A 15,396-nucleotide genomic window follows, 5' to 3' on the forward strand; every position below is an offset into this window, starting at 1 on the left:
GAGAAGTTGAAGGGGGAAAACAGAGTGAACAACCAGCAGAGCTCCGAGCTTTTATGATGCTGTCAAGATTCCTGGATTTTGTCCCCATCGGGTTCTCTCTCTCTCTCTCTCTCTCTCGTTCTCTCTCTCTGCCCCTTTTCCTCACATGAAACGAGGGGAAGAGTGTCTTGGCAGGGTAATTAAGAATGGCCTCTAAACACAGAAGTATGGCAGGAACACTCCAGATGAAAGTAAATGATTAAAATAATTACAGGCGCATGAGCTGACGAGCCGGAGCGCGGGGTGGCCGCCGGACATTTGTCGGTAATTAGATAATTAATCTGAATGCAAATGATGAGTCCTAACGAAGCAGTCAGCCTGAACCATGTGACAACTGAACAGAGAACGAGAGAAATACTTTCATCACATGGATGCACTGTTTTCCGTCTCGGAGAAGTCAAACGCTACAGTCACTCGTGTATAAGGGTTCCGTATATGGATTTAGGTTTCATTTATGAATTAAACAGTTCGTGATCATAGACAACAAATGAAATGACCTTAAACATTAAAGTATAAAGTCCCCCTGTGGTGAAAATACAGCTTGTTTATGTGTCTATGTGGTGTTATTAATCTGCTTTAAGACAAACCATGTGTAAGTTCATAAGTCGACAGCATTGCTGAGTATTTCCTCCTTAAAACTGCAGTGAACCAAAGACAGTCTCAAACACACGCTTTGAAATCGCTGGTGTTTCTGACGTCACAAACTACCTTGTAACCAATCAGATTATCATTTAAAAAAAATGTTTTACTCATTTATTTTCTCTTCCTGACCCCTCGTGATTGTATATTTGATTTGAGACTTCATTGCTATTAATTACTGTAATTTGCAACTATGTCTGACTTTTGAGAATTGTAAATCGTTAATATTGTTTGTTCAATGCCTATTTTGTATGTCAATTTGTTTATTTTTCAATTAAAAAAAAGGTCAACGTGTGATCGTCAACCAGTGGATCTCTGAGTGAGTGAGTGAGTGGAGGCGGGGCTCATTTGCATATTCATAGAACCGCGCATACTAAATGAGGCGAGAGTGTCGAGTTACAGTCAAGATATTTTAAGGCATACAGACTTTTTTTTTTAAAGGAAAAACTTTTAAATAATGTCATTTTGGTGATCAAAGATGAGTTTAGGGATACAATTATTGACTACAGGGGGACTTATACATTTGAATTGCATTTAAAATTTCCATGCATTCTGGATTACACATAGGCTACATAAACAAACTAATAAATGCATACGTTTATAATGAGATGTATTTGTCAATAATGCAGTAATGCTTTTTTTCCCCATCTTGCTCTATAATTTTTTAAATTTATTAAATGCTTGAAGAAAAGAAAAAGAACAACAAAAAAACATTAACAACAATTATCATCATCGTCATAACACAATACTCCAGAGTCCTCCAGTCTTTCAGGCCACGTGTAGCCAGAGCAGCTCGACGTCACGTGACAGGAGAGCGCGAACGCTCTGATGACGTCTGAACTGTGCGCCGCTGAGGAACTCCATCAGCTTTTGCTGTGTAATATCTGACAGAGCTGCACTGCGAGTCCACTTACTGAACAGAGTGTGTTTAATTAACTCAGTCTACACTATGGAATACTTGGTCGGGATTCAGGGGCCGGACTTTGTTCTGGTCGCTGCAGATAATGTTGCCGCCAGCAGTATAATCCAGATGAAACACGGTGAGTTTGATGTAGATTAGCATGTTAGCAGCTCACTAACCGGCCAGACAGCGAGAGAACACGTTATTCTAACTAATAGAAATGTTGCAGGCCACAATAATTAACCTCATTTCACTGTTTATTAATCTCTGGCCTACTTTAATCTGCATGTTTTCACCGCTTCTGAATGTGTGGCGACTGCCGAGAAGCTTTAGCCGTGCTAGCTTCTCTGTGCTAATTCAGTTTGTGCGTTGAACTGATTTACATATTCATATATTCAGATACAGGGTTATCTGCGTATTAATCTCGGGTTAGACTACACTTATAACCTTTAACGGGAGCAACACGTCAGATATCGCTGTGTGATTGTGCTCGAGTGTCAGTGGAGGATGAGTTTGCGATTCACATGTGAAAGTGAAAGTAAGAGCGCCATTATATATATATATATATATATATATGTGTATGTGTGTAAGTGTAGTGTTTGAATGTTTTGAGTGTGTGTGTGTGTGTGTGTGTGTGTGTGCATGTTTCTGCCATAAATAAAAAAAGGTAATCTCAATTTATCATCTCACAATTCTGACTCTTTTATTCTCTGAATCCCAAAAGGTTGAGATACAATCCAGTAAAATTAGTGTCACTGTTTTTTTTGTCTATAAAAACCTTACTTCATCCAAAAAAAAAAAAAATATTACATACATCTTATGAGAATTATGACTTTTTGGCATATACAGTACAGGCCAAAAGTTTGGACACATTACTATTTTTAATGTTTTTGAAAGAAGTTTCTTCTGCTCATCAAGCCTGCATTTATTTGATCAAAAATACAGAAAAAAGCAATATTGTGATATATTATTACAATTTAAAATAATTGGTTTTCAATTTATTATACTTTAAATGATCATTTATTTCTGTGATGCAAAGCTGCATTTTCAGGATCATTACTCCAGTCTATCACATGATCCTTTAGAAATCATTCTAATATTCTGATTTATTATGAGTGTTGGACACAGTTCTGCTGCCTAATATATTTGATGAATAAAAGGTTAAAAAGAACTGCATTTATTCAAAATAAAAACATATTTTCTAATAATATAAATCTTCTTTACTATCACTTTTTATCAATTTAACACATCCTTGCTGAATAAAAGTATTGATTTATTAAAAAAAAAAATAAAGAAAAAACTTACTGACCCCAAATGACTGACCAGTAGTGTATATTGACCACTGACCAGTAGTGTATATTGACCACTGACCAGTAGTGTATATTGACCACTGACCAGTAGTGTATATTGACCACTGACCAGTAGTGTATATTGTTGTTACAAAAGATTTCTATTTTTAAAACATTTGCTGCTTTTTTTTTTATTTCTTTTTTTTACTTTTTATTCATCAAAGTATCCTAAAAAAGTATCACAGGTTATGAAAAAATATTAGGCAGCAGAACTGTTTCCAACTTTGATAATGAATCATCATATTAGAATGATTTCTAAAGGATCATGTGATAGACTGGAGTAATGATCCTGAAAATTCAGCTTTGCATCACAGAAATAAATGATAATTGAAAGTATAATAAATTGAAAACCAATTATTTTAAATTGTAATAATATATCACAATTCACAATATTAATTTTTTTTCAGTATTTTTGATCAAATAAATGCAGGCTTGATGAGCAGAAGAAACTTCTTTCACAAACATTAAATATAGTAATGTGTCCAAACTTTTGGCCTGTACTGTATAATAGTGAAAATGTACAGTCTTTTCTTTTTGGAAAACGGATCTTATTGTACAACAAAATGCCCTCAAGAACAGCACTTCCCCCCCTCTAATATCTCCTGCTTCTAACAAACATTTGCAAGTAGCAAATATCCAAACTAAAGGCTTCTTCGGCTGATATAGCAGCAGGATTATGATGGTGTCAGTACAGGAGACTGTACGTGTTCGAGACCACAAATGCCTTGAAGAGTGAAACAGATCCTGCACAGATTCTTGAGATCTGGTCAAATGTGTGTCACATGATGTTAATGTGCGCTGTTGTGTTTGATCACCAGATTATGACAAAATGTTCAAGCTGAGTGAGAAGATCCTGCTCCTGTGTGTGGGGGAAGCCGGAGACACCGTACAGTTCGCAGAATACATCCAGAAGAATGTCCAGCTCTACAAAATGAGAAATGGTAAACATTAATATTTCTAATTGTTATCTTGTACTTGTACCTGTATAGAGCATCAGACTACAGATGCTAAGACTAAAACAACATTATTGACATGAATTTCTGGTAAAAATAAAATTAATTCAGTCTTTAATCCAGAAAAATTCTTATTTTGCATATATTACTGTACTTTGTATAAATCTGTGCTGTTTTCTGTGTTGATCCTGATCCCTGTTCCTCTTTGATCAGGATACGAGCTCAGCCCGGCGGCGGCTGCAAACTTCACAAGGAAAAACCTGGCGGACTATCTGCGGAGTCGGGTGCGTACGCTTTCATATTTAACATTCATTTATCAATAGATGCACATAATGTAGACCAGTGATTCCCAAACTGGGATTCATCTAGAATGGATCAAACCTCGAGTTGCTTGTTAAATGAACAAAGATTGCAGACGTGGAGTTCTGAAAGCTGATGTGTGCCATGTTGAAGAAACCTGTTAGAAAACAATTATTATATTTGCATTTTCCTTTGGTGAGCTAGAGCTGCTGAACCGGGTCACTATATGCACTATACACACACTAGTGTCAGTAGATGTGTTCTCTTGATGTGTCGGACAATAATGCCCACAGCGCCAGAGAATATATACTGTATGGAGATAGAACAGGTATAGTTTAGCTTAATTATGGTTATAACTTATTTGTCATCTGCTTTTATCCACTATTAATACAAGCCTGCTGTAGCAGACCTCGTCCGAATGATGACCAAAATATACTGATGAGTTCAATGAAGTTTATTGTACATCACACAAAAGATGAAGCATTAGTTTTACTCCAGAGAATCACTGTAGGAACAGCTAAATAAACACAGTATAAGATGTGAGCATTAAAGACTTATCCATAAACTCTCTCTCTCTCCCTTTCATTATGATGTAACATACACAGCGAAGTACACAAAACACTCGTTACAACTAACAGCAAACAAATATATACACACCTTTTCAGTCTGTGCTTAATAAACTGGTACACTGTAAATCCGTAAAACTATTCGATGAGCTGTGATAAAGAGCGCGCTCTCACTTTCATTTCTGCCGTGGTCAGTAACGTTAGTCCTGTCGCTCCGGAGAGTGTAATCTGGATCACGAACAGTTGGTACAGATCCATCAGTCTCCAGTAAATGAAGACTGAGATGTTCATTCTGACATCCAACAACAAAACACCTCAATCGCTTAGGAGACATTCTTGTCTACAGCTGCTCAAGCGTCGAACACGTGTCCAGCTCACTCAGGGCGGGTCTATGCTCAAACTGAAGTGTCACTCAACAGTCGTGGGAGGGGCCTGTGTCCAGCTCACTCAGGGCGGGTCTATGCTCAAACTGAAGTGTCACTCAACAGTCGTGGGAGGGGCCTGTGTCCAGCTCACTCAGGGCGGGTCTATGCTCAAACTGAAGTGTCACTCAACAGTCGTGGGAGGGGCCTGTGTCCAGCTCACTCAGGGCGGGTCTATGCTCAAACTGAAGTGTCACTCAACAGTCGTGGGAGGGGCCTGTGTCCAGCTCACTCAGGGCGGGTCTATGCTCAAACTGAAGTGTCACTCAACAGTCGTGGGAGGGGCCTGTGCAAAGTGACGTCACATTGCGCTGAATCTGAGAACAGCTCATTCTGAGACAGTGCTTATGATTTATTGAGATTGTAAAAAAAACACTGGGTGGATTTTTATTATTCTAGGATGAACACACTGCCAACACACATTTATGTTCAAACACCATGTAAAAGTGAATTTTGCATAATAGGTGCCCTTTAAAGTTTAACAATATATACAAAAAACGTACTATATAAAAGCTGAATTTTCAGCATCATTACTCCAGTCTTCAGTGTCACATGATCCTTCAGAAATCACTCTAATATGATGATTTGATGCTCAAGAAACATTTATGATTATCATCAATGTTGAAAACAGTTGCTGCTTCAGATTAGTGATGTCACGATACCAAAATTATTGTTTCGATACCGATACCAAGTCAAGTATTGCGATTTCGATACTTTTTCAATACTTTTCCTGAAAAGGGAGAAACACTCTCAAATATCATTGCTGTGCTTTATTTTAAAACCGGGACAACATTCTAATCATATAACACACTAATATGAACATATGAACAGCAGATATATTAAACATTTGAACAAAATATGAAATATCAAAATATAAAAAATAAATTAGAGCAATGACATTCAAGGTAAAATTTTTTTGAATTTAGCAGCATTATCTCATTTATCATAAGAAACATAAAGCTTTATCTTGATTCTGAACTTTGAATAAAAATATGAACAGCGATTATATTAAACAATGTTTAATATTGGTAACATATGATAAGCCTCATTGGTAATATATTTGACATGTGGGTAGAGAGTTGTGGAAGGCCTATACTTCATGTTAAACATAAATATATAGCAGCAAAGACAACGTCGGCAGTGTTGACGGCAAAATAGGCTACAGAATAATTCGTTCTGTATTGAGAGGTGCAATATTTGAAAATCGATAATATTTTTTTTAATTACATTTATTGTATTTGTCAAAACGTTCAAACATCAAAATGTCATTTTTTAATATGTATTAGTGTCAAAATGACATAGAAACATCTTTTCCTATTCTATTTTGCCTGGAAACGCTTCCAACACGCTTGCGTGTCGCGTGAAAAATAGGCGTCGGTTCTATTTGTAGCATACGCCCTCGAGCTGCGCCCAGACGCGTGTGTCACGCAGGCAGTTAACATGGGAGCCGAAATAAAAACGGACACGACACGCAGCCAGTGTGTGACCGGCCTTGCAAATCTGGAACGCGGTCATTCTTAGAAGTATCGATACTAATAAATTAAGGAATCGTGACGTTTTTAATTTCCGATTTACTTTTGAAGTATCGGTGCACCGTGCAACAGAGCAAGGTAGGCAACGTACTTCCATATGTCACTCCTCGCGTCATCTTTTTCTACGAGTCGTGGACCACTTGTGCTCGCCGCTCGCACATGCAGCCATCTCGCTGTAGTGTTTTGTCACATGACACTGACAGCGGCAGGTTCTTTGCTGCGTGCGTCAGGAAAAAAACACAGACGTCCATAGGGAGGCGTTTTTTTGGTTTTTTTTTAAGTATCGATACTGAAAAATTTAGGTATCGTGACGTTTTTTAATTTCCGAGTATCGCGATACTTTGGAAGTATCGGTACACCGTGCAACACTACTTCAGAACTTTGTACCATCAATACCATCAAAAGTTTGGGGTGCATAAAATTATTTTTTATTTTTTTAATTATCAAATTTAATAATTTAATAATTTAAATTAATTATTTTATTCTGCAGGGATGCATTAAATTTAACTTTTATTTTGAACTTTCTGTTCATCAAAGAATCCTGAAAACGTTATGCATTTATCATGTTATATCATGTGACACTGAAGACTGGAGTAATGATGCTGAACATTCAGCTTTGATCACAGGAATAAATTACACTTTACTGTATATACACATAGAAAACAGATGATTTACATTATAATAATATTTCACTGTTTTTACTGTATTTATGATCTGAAATAAACACAGCCTTGGTGAGCAGAAGAGACTCTTACTACAACATTAAAACAATCGTACAGACCCCAAACTTTTAGACTTTTGTAGTTCACAGATTATTATCTGAACGCAACCGGTGTAAAATGTTCTGAGAAACAGATGCCGACATGTTTTGTGTGTGTGTGTGTGTGTGATATCAAGGTCACAGAGGTCGTCGACACCTGCGCCTCCTTTGTAATGTGATCCTGCTTAAATGATACATTCCCCCAATGTGTGTGTGTGTGTGTGTGTGTGTGTGTGTGTGTGTGTGTGTAAAGTGCACCCATCTGTGTAAAAACGGGCTTGTCGCCATCCTGCCTCTTTTGTCTGCTAGTGTGTGTGTTAATTTGTTAGGAAGAGTGTAACTGCCTCCTGTCACAATAGCAGAGTGGAGAAAATGATTACAAAAACAATTAGAGCGAGTCCGGGGGGGGGGGGGAGAGGGGCGTCTCTGGGGCCGAGAAGTGCTACAAGTTCATAAATCTGCTCGTCTCTGAACACTCTCAGAACGGGGCGGTGTAACGGTGATCAGGGCTTTCTTCTCTGGTGCTCTTCGGCCTTTTCTCCTCTTCTTCATCAGAATGCTACGAAACTTGAAGGTTTTGGCACTTGCTGTGTGAACTCTCTCTCACACACACACACACACACACACACACACACACACACACACACACACACACACACACACACACACACACACACACACACACACACACACACACACACACAAAATCATGGACATGATTCGAACAGGTTAAATGGTCCTGAAAAAATTGTCACACTTCTGGACAAAAATGAGTGCATTGGAAATGAATGAGAGACTAATTTCCTCTAGTGGAAGTGTTTGGTACTGCAGCCACACACACTCTCACTGAAACACACACTCACTGAAAGATCATTTTCATCCAAACCCTAACCTCAAATTTTAAACACAACTTGTTTAGATTTATGGCTTTGGTTTTCTCACAGTTTTAGAGTAAAAATTTTTTTGTGAAAATATATATTTCATATAGAAGTTTAAAATAGTATTTTAGCAAATTTTTCATAACAATAAACGTAAAATTCTGTAACTTAAAAAAAAACGTTCTTCACTTCATCAATAATCTGCCAAGTGTCGTCTTTGAAAAGAGATCAAACTTCAGTCTGTCGCTCTAAAGCGTTCGAGATCTACCACAGTTTAATGCTCAAAAATGCTCAAAAAGTGAATAAATGGATTATAAATACAGAGTAAATATATTTTAGTATCATAAAATCCCTTAAAAATACAAAATTTGAAACATTATCGGACTAAAATATAGTGCATTAATTTCATAATTAAAATTTCGGTAATTTTTGAGCGACACGCGAAGAGCACCAGATTGTTAAAGTAAGCATTATGGCTAGTAGTACAAGTGTATTATTTAGCCCGTGGTGAAACCCTTCGGGACGTTTAAATGAGAGCGATGTCATGAACCAGGTTTCTAAAAAAACAACTGGGCCTTTGGGGCTTCCCTGGAGTGGCTCCTCTCTGGGTCTTCAGGAGAGAGAACGAGACGGCAGATGCTCGGATAAACTCCGGCACTCACTCCTGAACCGGCTCTGTGCAGCCAAACACACTCTCTCTCTCTGTGGCTGTTTCATGTGTTGTGCTTTATTTTAACCGTCCAACATCCCCTCAAGCTCTCATTCAGAACAGTCCAGCAACAGTTTGCTATCATTGGCACACATGAAACATTATTGGCCGCCCAACACACTGGCACAAATAATTACTGGTGCCATATTGCGAGGCATTCCCCTGTTCCGCTACAGATGAACAATTAATACGGCAGATTGGGCAGAGATGCCAAAGAGGAGAGCGTGTCCTGGGGCGAAGAGAGTGGAACAGAAGAGAAGATGAAAGCGGAAGCTGAATTATACACTGTTATCAGTCTCTTTACTAAGCTAGATTGTTTAACCGGGACTCAGGTGAGATTTGGTGGTGTTTTAAGCGTAGCTCACGTGACAGGTGTTGAGTTTAAGCACAGGGGTGGAGGACACTCAGGGGAATATCCTACCAACTCAAATCTGGTCTTTCAACAAGCTCCTGTACACCCGCCCTGCTGGGAGCCAAGCGTATCGCACAGGTGAGCTTCTCTGGGGGGTGTTTACTTACGCAAACGGCCCGCCGAGAGCAGGGCTGGCCCAGATCAGATTAGAGCCTCTCAGGTGAGTTCAGGTGGAGCTGCTGTAGTCTCAAACTGGACGCCATGATGTACATTTGCTTTTACACTCTTGGAAATACAGCTTCCACAACCATAGATGCCGATAAATAGCCTGTGTGATGAACACAAATGAAGACCCTGGAGTTAATGTGCACCGTTTCACTTTTGCTGCGCCAAACAGGATTGTGTTAACAACAAATGTGGACATTTTATTAAGAAAGTGGGAGTGTAAAAATGTTTAGTTTAATTTTAGCATTTAAAAACACAAATATTAAGCTTTATTATTATTTAGTATAAACTTTTATATCCATTTTTGTTTTAATTAAATGTATTATTTATTTAATTTATTAAGTTTTGGTAATTTTGTTGTGCGTCTTTGTCTTTCTTTAAAAAAAAAAATGTCTATATAGTTCATATATACATTTTTATTTCAGTTAAACTAAAAGAAAATATGAAATGTTGCTTTGGAAACTAGTTTCACTTAATGTTCATTTAATTTCAAGTAATGGAAATGTTATGGTTTTAGTTTCAGTTCACGGTGCTAGAGTTTTTTTTAGCATTTAAAAAAAAATAATTTGTATTAATATTTTGTAACTTTTTATTTTTATATTTTTCGTTTTTATTTTAGTTAAAGTTTTAGTAATTTTGTTGTGCGTTTTTTTTTAATTGTCTATATATTTTATATACATTTTTAGTTCAGTTTTAATTGTTTTAGGACATCAAGTTAAACTAAATGAGAAATGCTGCTTTGGAAACTAGTATTTTTCATATTTTATTTCAAGTAACGTAAATGATTTTTTGTTTGTTTTAGTGAACTATAATAACACTGGGATCACCCTACCTTTGTTCTTTTTCTTAAAGTTAAATCATTAAAGAAAAATCAGAAGTCAGTAATAAAACAAGAACAAATAATCAAATTACCAGCAATAGCACAATTAAATACAGTAGAAGATATGAATGAAGTAAAGAGATTCTCAAGTATGTTTTTCAGGTTGAACAGTTTCAGGTACAGACATTTTAATTGAAGTAATCCAATGTAAATAGCATTGCATAATCTGTATAAATTAAACAGATTATTTCTTAAGTTATTCAGTCAAGTGATTTTTTTTCTTCGTCTTGTCGTTTGATTAACATTAAAGACAGACGGCAGGATTATTAGGCTACTGTCACTTTAAGAGCGAATGCACCGATCTAATACACTGATACACATGCGTTTACTCTCTCACCTGTTTACATTCACTTCACACACAACCGACGGTTTACGAGAGAGGCGTTGTTCTTTACATAATGTGTGAATGTGTGCGTTGAAGCGCAGGAAGATGTGAAGGAGAGCTCAGTTTAGTGTTCGTGACCTTCTGGGTGTTGGATGTTGAATATTGTATATATTCGATTGAGATTTTAAATTGGCATGCAGTGTCCGGAGTGTTGTTCAAGTTTTACATTCATGTTCTTGCAATATTGCATTGTTAGAATTCATAAAATTGTTACGGCCATCTGCCGATTATATCCCTCATTTGGCGCTTGACAAGCGTTCCTTTCAGACCCCTCTCGTATATACGTCACAGTAGAGAAGAAGAGACTCACGCAACTCCTGTTTCATTCTGGCTTTGAGTGTTCTACTAGTGGACCAAACTCACACTGTTTGAGAAGTCCTATGAATGTCTCAGTCTTGATTAGGGATGTGTGATATATACACCATATCGGTATCGGACGGTATATGATCATCGGTGATGTTATCGTTCTCGGCCTGATAAGAAAATAGGGCGGTTAATTAAATTAAACCGATAAATAATGTGTTATTTCCTTGAGCTGAGACGCTTCAGATGTTCAACACGATGGTTTAATCACTTGATATATGAGTGGAATCACTTTGAAAGGAAAACAGAGTTCAGTGCAGCACAAGTCTGTCGTGTCGGCTGCAGAAGATAATAATGAGAACATCATAATTGTGTGTTTGGGACGTGGTTTTAAATGGTGAGACTTTTGTTTTTGTAATCAGGCTCTCAGAAATTATATAAAAAATTATTTCGATTTATCGGCCAATATATCGGTTATCGGCTTTCAAGTATAAAGAGTTATCTGTGATCAGTACCGGCCAAAATGTTCATGTCGGTGCATCCCAAGTCTTTATGCATTTAATAATCATAAAAATGACACTTCAGCTTCACCTTTAAATCCCCCCTGGAATGCTGAAATGTCTCTCTCTCTCTCCGAGAGCTGCTCAGGCGGGAGACGGGGGGAAGCGGAGGTAGTCTGAGAGTTTGAGAGCGAGAGCGAGAGGGATCGAGGACTAGCAGAAGTTTTAATGAGAGCTGGCAGAGCTCCAGGGCATCGGGGCGAGCGAGAGGAGGTGCTCGTGGCAGCGGGGGTGCAGATGATCACAGTCACACTGATGGTGACACCAGCGACCCCCCCCCCCCCCCAGACCCACACACATACACCCCCATCACCCCCTGTTCTCTGTTTCACACTCTCTCTCTCTATCTCTCTCTCTCTCTCTCCATTTCCTCTCCTCCATCTCTCTCTCCTTTTCTCTCTCTCTCTATCTCTCTCTCTCTCTCTCCATTTCCTCTCCTCCATCTCTCTCTCCTTTTCTCTCTCTCTCTCTCTCTCCATTTCCTCTCCTCCATCTCTCTCTCCTTTTCTCTCTCTCTATCTCTCTCTCTCTCTCTCTCTCCATTTCCTCTCCTCCATCTCTCTCTCCTTTTCTCTCTCTCTCTCTCTCTCTCTCTCTCTCTCTCTCTCTCCATTTCCTCTCCTCCATCTCTCTCTCTCCTTTTCTCTCTCTCTCTCTCTCTCTCTCCATTTCCTCTCCTCCATCTCTCTCTCTCCTTTTCTCTCTCTCTCTCTCTCTCTCTCTCCATTTCCTCTCCTCCATCTCTCTCTCCTTTTCTCTCTCTCTCTCTCTCTCTCTCTCTCTCTCTCTCCATTTCCTCTCCTCCATCTCTCTCTCTCCTTTTTTCTCTCTCTCTCTCTCTCTCCATTTCCTCTCCTCCATCTCTCTCTCCTTTTCTCTCTCTCTCTCTCTCTCTCTCTCTCTCTCTCTCTCCATTTCCTCTCCTCCATCTCTCTCTCCTTTTCTCTCTCTCTCCATTTCCTCTCTCTCTCTCTCTCTCTCTCTCTCTCTCTCTCTCTCTCTCTCTCTCTCTCTCTCTCTCCCTCTGTATAACCCTGTTGAAGTTTGGGGGTTTTCGACAAGATTCTGTGCTCAATTTGTTTTTCTTGTAGTATTTTCCCCTAGGTCTAGTTGTGCTAGTTTCTGTTTCTCCCCCTCATAATAGAATAGACTCAGATCAGTATTATTACATCATGTCCAAACCAGACGCCATGCAATCAGATTCCAGCAACAAGCAATTTGACTGTCCACACTAGACATGAGACGCGAGTCAAAATCACAGCCAATCAGAAGAGAGTGTGGGCGGAGTCTCTGCAAGCGCACTGCACTCGCATCCAAATCAATCCAATTATCACAGCCAATCAGAAGAGAGTGTGGGCGGAGTCTCTGCAAGCGCACTGCACTCGCAACCAAATCAATCCAAAATCACAGCCAATCAGAAGAGAGTGTGGGCGGAGTCTCTGCAAGCGCACTGCACTCGCATCCAAATCAATCCAAAATCACAGCCAATCAGAAGAGAGTGTGGGCGGAGTCTCTCTGCAAACTTGCACTCACAGCCTAATGGATAAGCACATGTTCAAATGTTGTAATATTTATGAATTTGATTATTACTTAAAAGTACAAACTGAATGAGTGACAAACAATCTCAGTCATAAAATGCGTTTGTTTCTTCACAGTTTAAACATTCCTGTTTCTTTTCAGTTGTTTTCAGGGTCTGATGTCTTCAGTCTCTCTCTCTCTCTGTGAATGATAGACAGACTGGCATTAGATAAAGGCCGTGATCAGGAAAAGAGGCTTGTTATCGTGTGTGGCGTCTGGTTTGATAAAGCTGAATAATGTACAGTCACACAGAATATCCCCTCAGGGCGAGACAGGACCACACGTCAGGAATGACCAGCTCACACACACTGTGTGCAATACTTCTTACAAGCATTCATGACTTCAATGAGCTCGTTGTTTCTGCATTCAATTATTACATTGTTTAAATGAATAAATGTTTCACTAACTGTGATTTTGTACATGTATATTTCTGAAATGCATAACTCTGAGAGTTTCCTAGCGCTGTACAAACACAGTAAACGTGATCCTGAACGGTGATGTCTCGTCTCTCAGACTCCGTATCATGTGAACCTGCTGCTGGCCGGCTACGACGAGGCCGACGGTCCCGGACTGTATTATATGGATCATCTGTCGGCTCTGGCTAAAGCTCCGTTCGCCGCTCACGGGTACGGGGCCTTCCTCACACTCTCCATCCTCGACCGATACTACAGACCCGGTGAGCACACACACATCATCACACACATCCCTCATTATCAGGGCATTTGGTGATGTCTGAACCGGTTCTTCTGTTGTTCTGGTGCAGATCTGACCCGTGAGGAAGCCGTGGATCTGCTCAAGAAGTGCTTAGAGGAGGTACGGTTGTGTCATTTCAGGAGTGATGGTGCTGTGGTTATTATTATCCATAATTACACTCCACATTTATCCCAGTAAAATTGCATAGACTTGCACTTTGAAAGTGCAATATTTGATCAAATCTACTGTAAACATAGTAAAATATTATTCCAATGTAAATCATCTGTTCTCTTCATCATCTGTAAATCAATGTCTTCACCGTCTCCTTTAATGCGTGGTCAGGGAATAAGAGTGTTACTGTAAGACCGTGGAGTTTCTACAGTGTTTGGACCTCGAGAGAACACACACACACACACACACACACACACACACACACACACACACACACACACACACACACACACGTGTTGGAGAACCTCTCAGGTGTTCTTGAGGAACTGATGACTCCTCGTTAGCTTCAGTGTGTTACTCGAAGCTCTCCTGAACCGTTCTGATCATGTGTTTCTCCAACAGCTCAACAAGCGCTTCATCCTGAACCTTCCTTCCTTCACCGTCCGCTTGATCGACAAAGACGGGATCCACGACATGGAGAAGCTTCCGGTCGGCGCCAAATGAGCATCTACTGTTATTCCACATCTTTTGTACAACTAATGTCACCTGTGATCTAATAAAAACATTAATAATATGGGCTGATATTCATATGAAATCATTTCTTGGTTTTTGCACACTGTGTTTCTGTGCGTCTGTCTTTGGATGTGTACTTGTCTCCTCACTGCTTTGTACACAAGTGTTTCTGCAAGTGTGTGTGTGTGTGTGTGTCTGTCTCTCCTCCACAGACAGGTGATTAATAAACATTAAACAATCCCTCTCTCCTGAACACACCGGAATCTAAAGGGACGAGCAGCATATGTTCGCCTGCAGGCAGAGAGAGATGCAGAGAGAACCTGCTGAGTGTCAGAGAGGAGGTGTGTGTGTGTGTGTGTGTGTGTGTGTGTGTGAGCCAGCAGGGGGGCAGGTACGGAGACGTCAGGCCCCTGAGCAGATGAAGAGCGCTGGAGTGACAGATGGGGTGAGAGGAGACAGAAGAGCGAGTGTGTGTGTGTGTGTGTGTCGTCCTCAGGGTTAGCTGGTCAGGACTGCTGTATCTCTGAGGTGTGTGTGTGTGTGTGTGTGTGTGTGGTCCTCAGGGTTAGCTGGTCAGGACTGCTGTATCTCTGAGGTGTGTGTGTGTGTGTGTGTGTGTTTGTGTCGTCCTCAGGGTTAGCTGGTCAGGACTGCTGTATCTCTGAGGTGTGTGTGTGTGTGTGTGTGT

At 39.7% G+C, this 15,396-nt stretch overlaps 1 protein-coding gene across 1 annotated transcript; it reads left to right on the top strand.

Annotated features, from left to right (window-relative positions):
* The first annotated feature begins 1,511 nt into the window (after positions 1–1,511).
* psmb2 (proteasome 20S subunit beta 2) lies at positions 1,512–14,769 on the top strand. The gene is made up of 6 exons (XM_082186008.1): positions 1,512–1,718; positions 3,747–3,869; positions 4,095–4,165; positions 13,845–14,007; positions 14,095–14,144; positions 14,598–14,769. Exons 1-6 carry the CDS (start codon positions 1,628–1,630, stop codon positions 14,697–14,699), a joined length of 600 nt encoding a protein of 199 aa, XP_082042134.1. The 5' UTR covers positions 1,512–1,627; the 3' UTR covers positions 14,700–14,769.
* Positions 14,770–15,396: the final 627 nt, after the last annotated feature.

The sequence above is a fragment of the Leuciscus leuciscus genome, assembly GCF_965113295.1.
Source record: "Leuciscus leuciscus genome assembly, chromosome: 12".
Classification (NCBI taxonomy): Eukaryota; Metazoa; Chordata; class Actinopteri; order Cypriniformes; family Leuciscidae; genus Leuciscus; species Leuciscus leuciscus.

Excerpts from the sequence above, each read along its gene's own strand:
- psmb2 (XM_082186008.1), top strand. The coding sequence starts at position 1,628 with ATGGAATACTTGGTCGGGATTCAGGGGCCGGACTTTGTTCTGGTCGCT. Across the intron at positions 3,870-4,094 it reads GCTCTACAAAATGAGAAATG|GATACGAGCTCAGCCCGGCG; the intron begins GTAAACATTAAT and ends CTCTTTGATCAG. Across the intron at positions 14,008-14,094 it reads CGACCGATACTACAGACCCG|ATCTGACCCGTGAGGAAGCC; the intron begins GTGAGCACACAC and ends GTTCTGGTGCAG.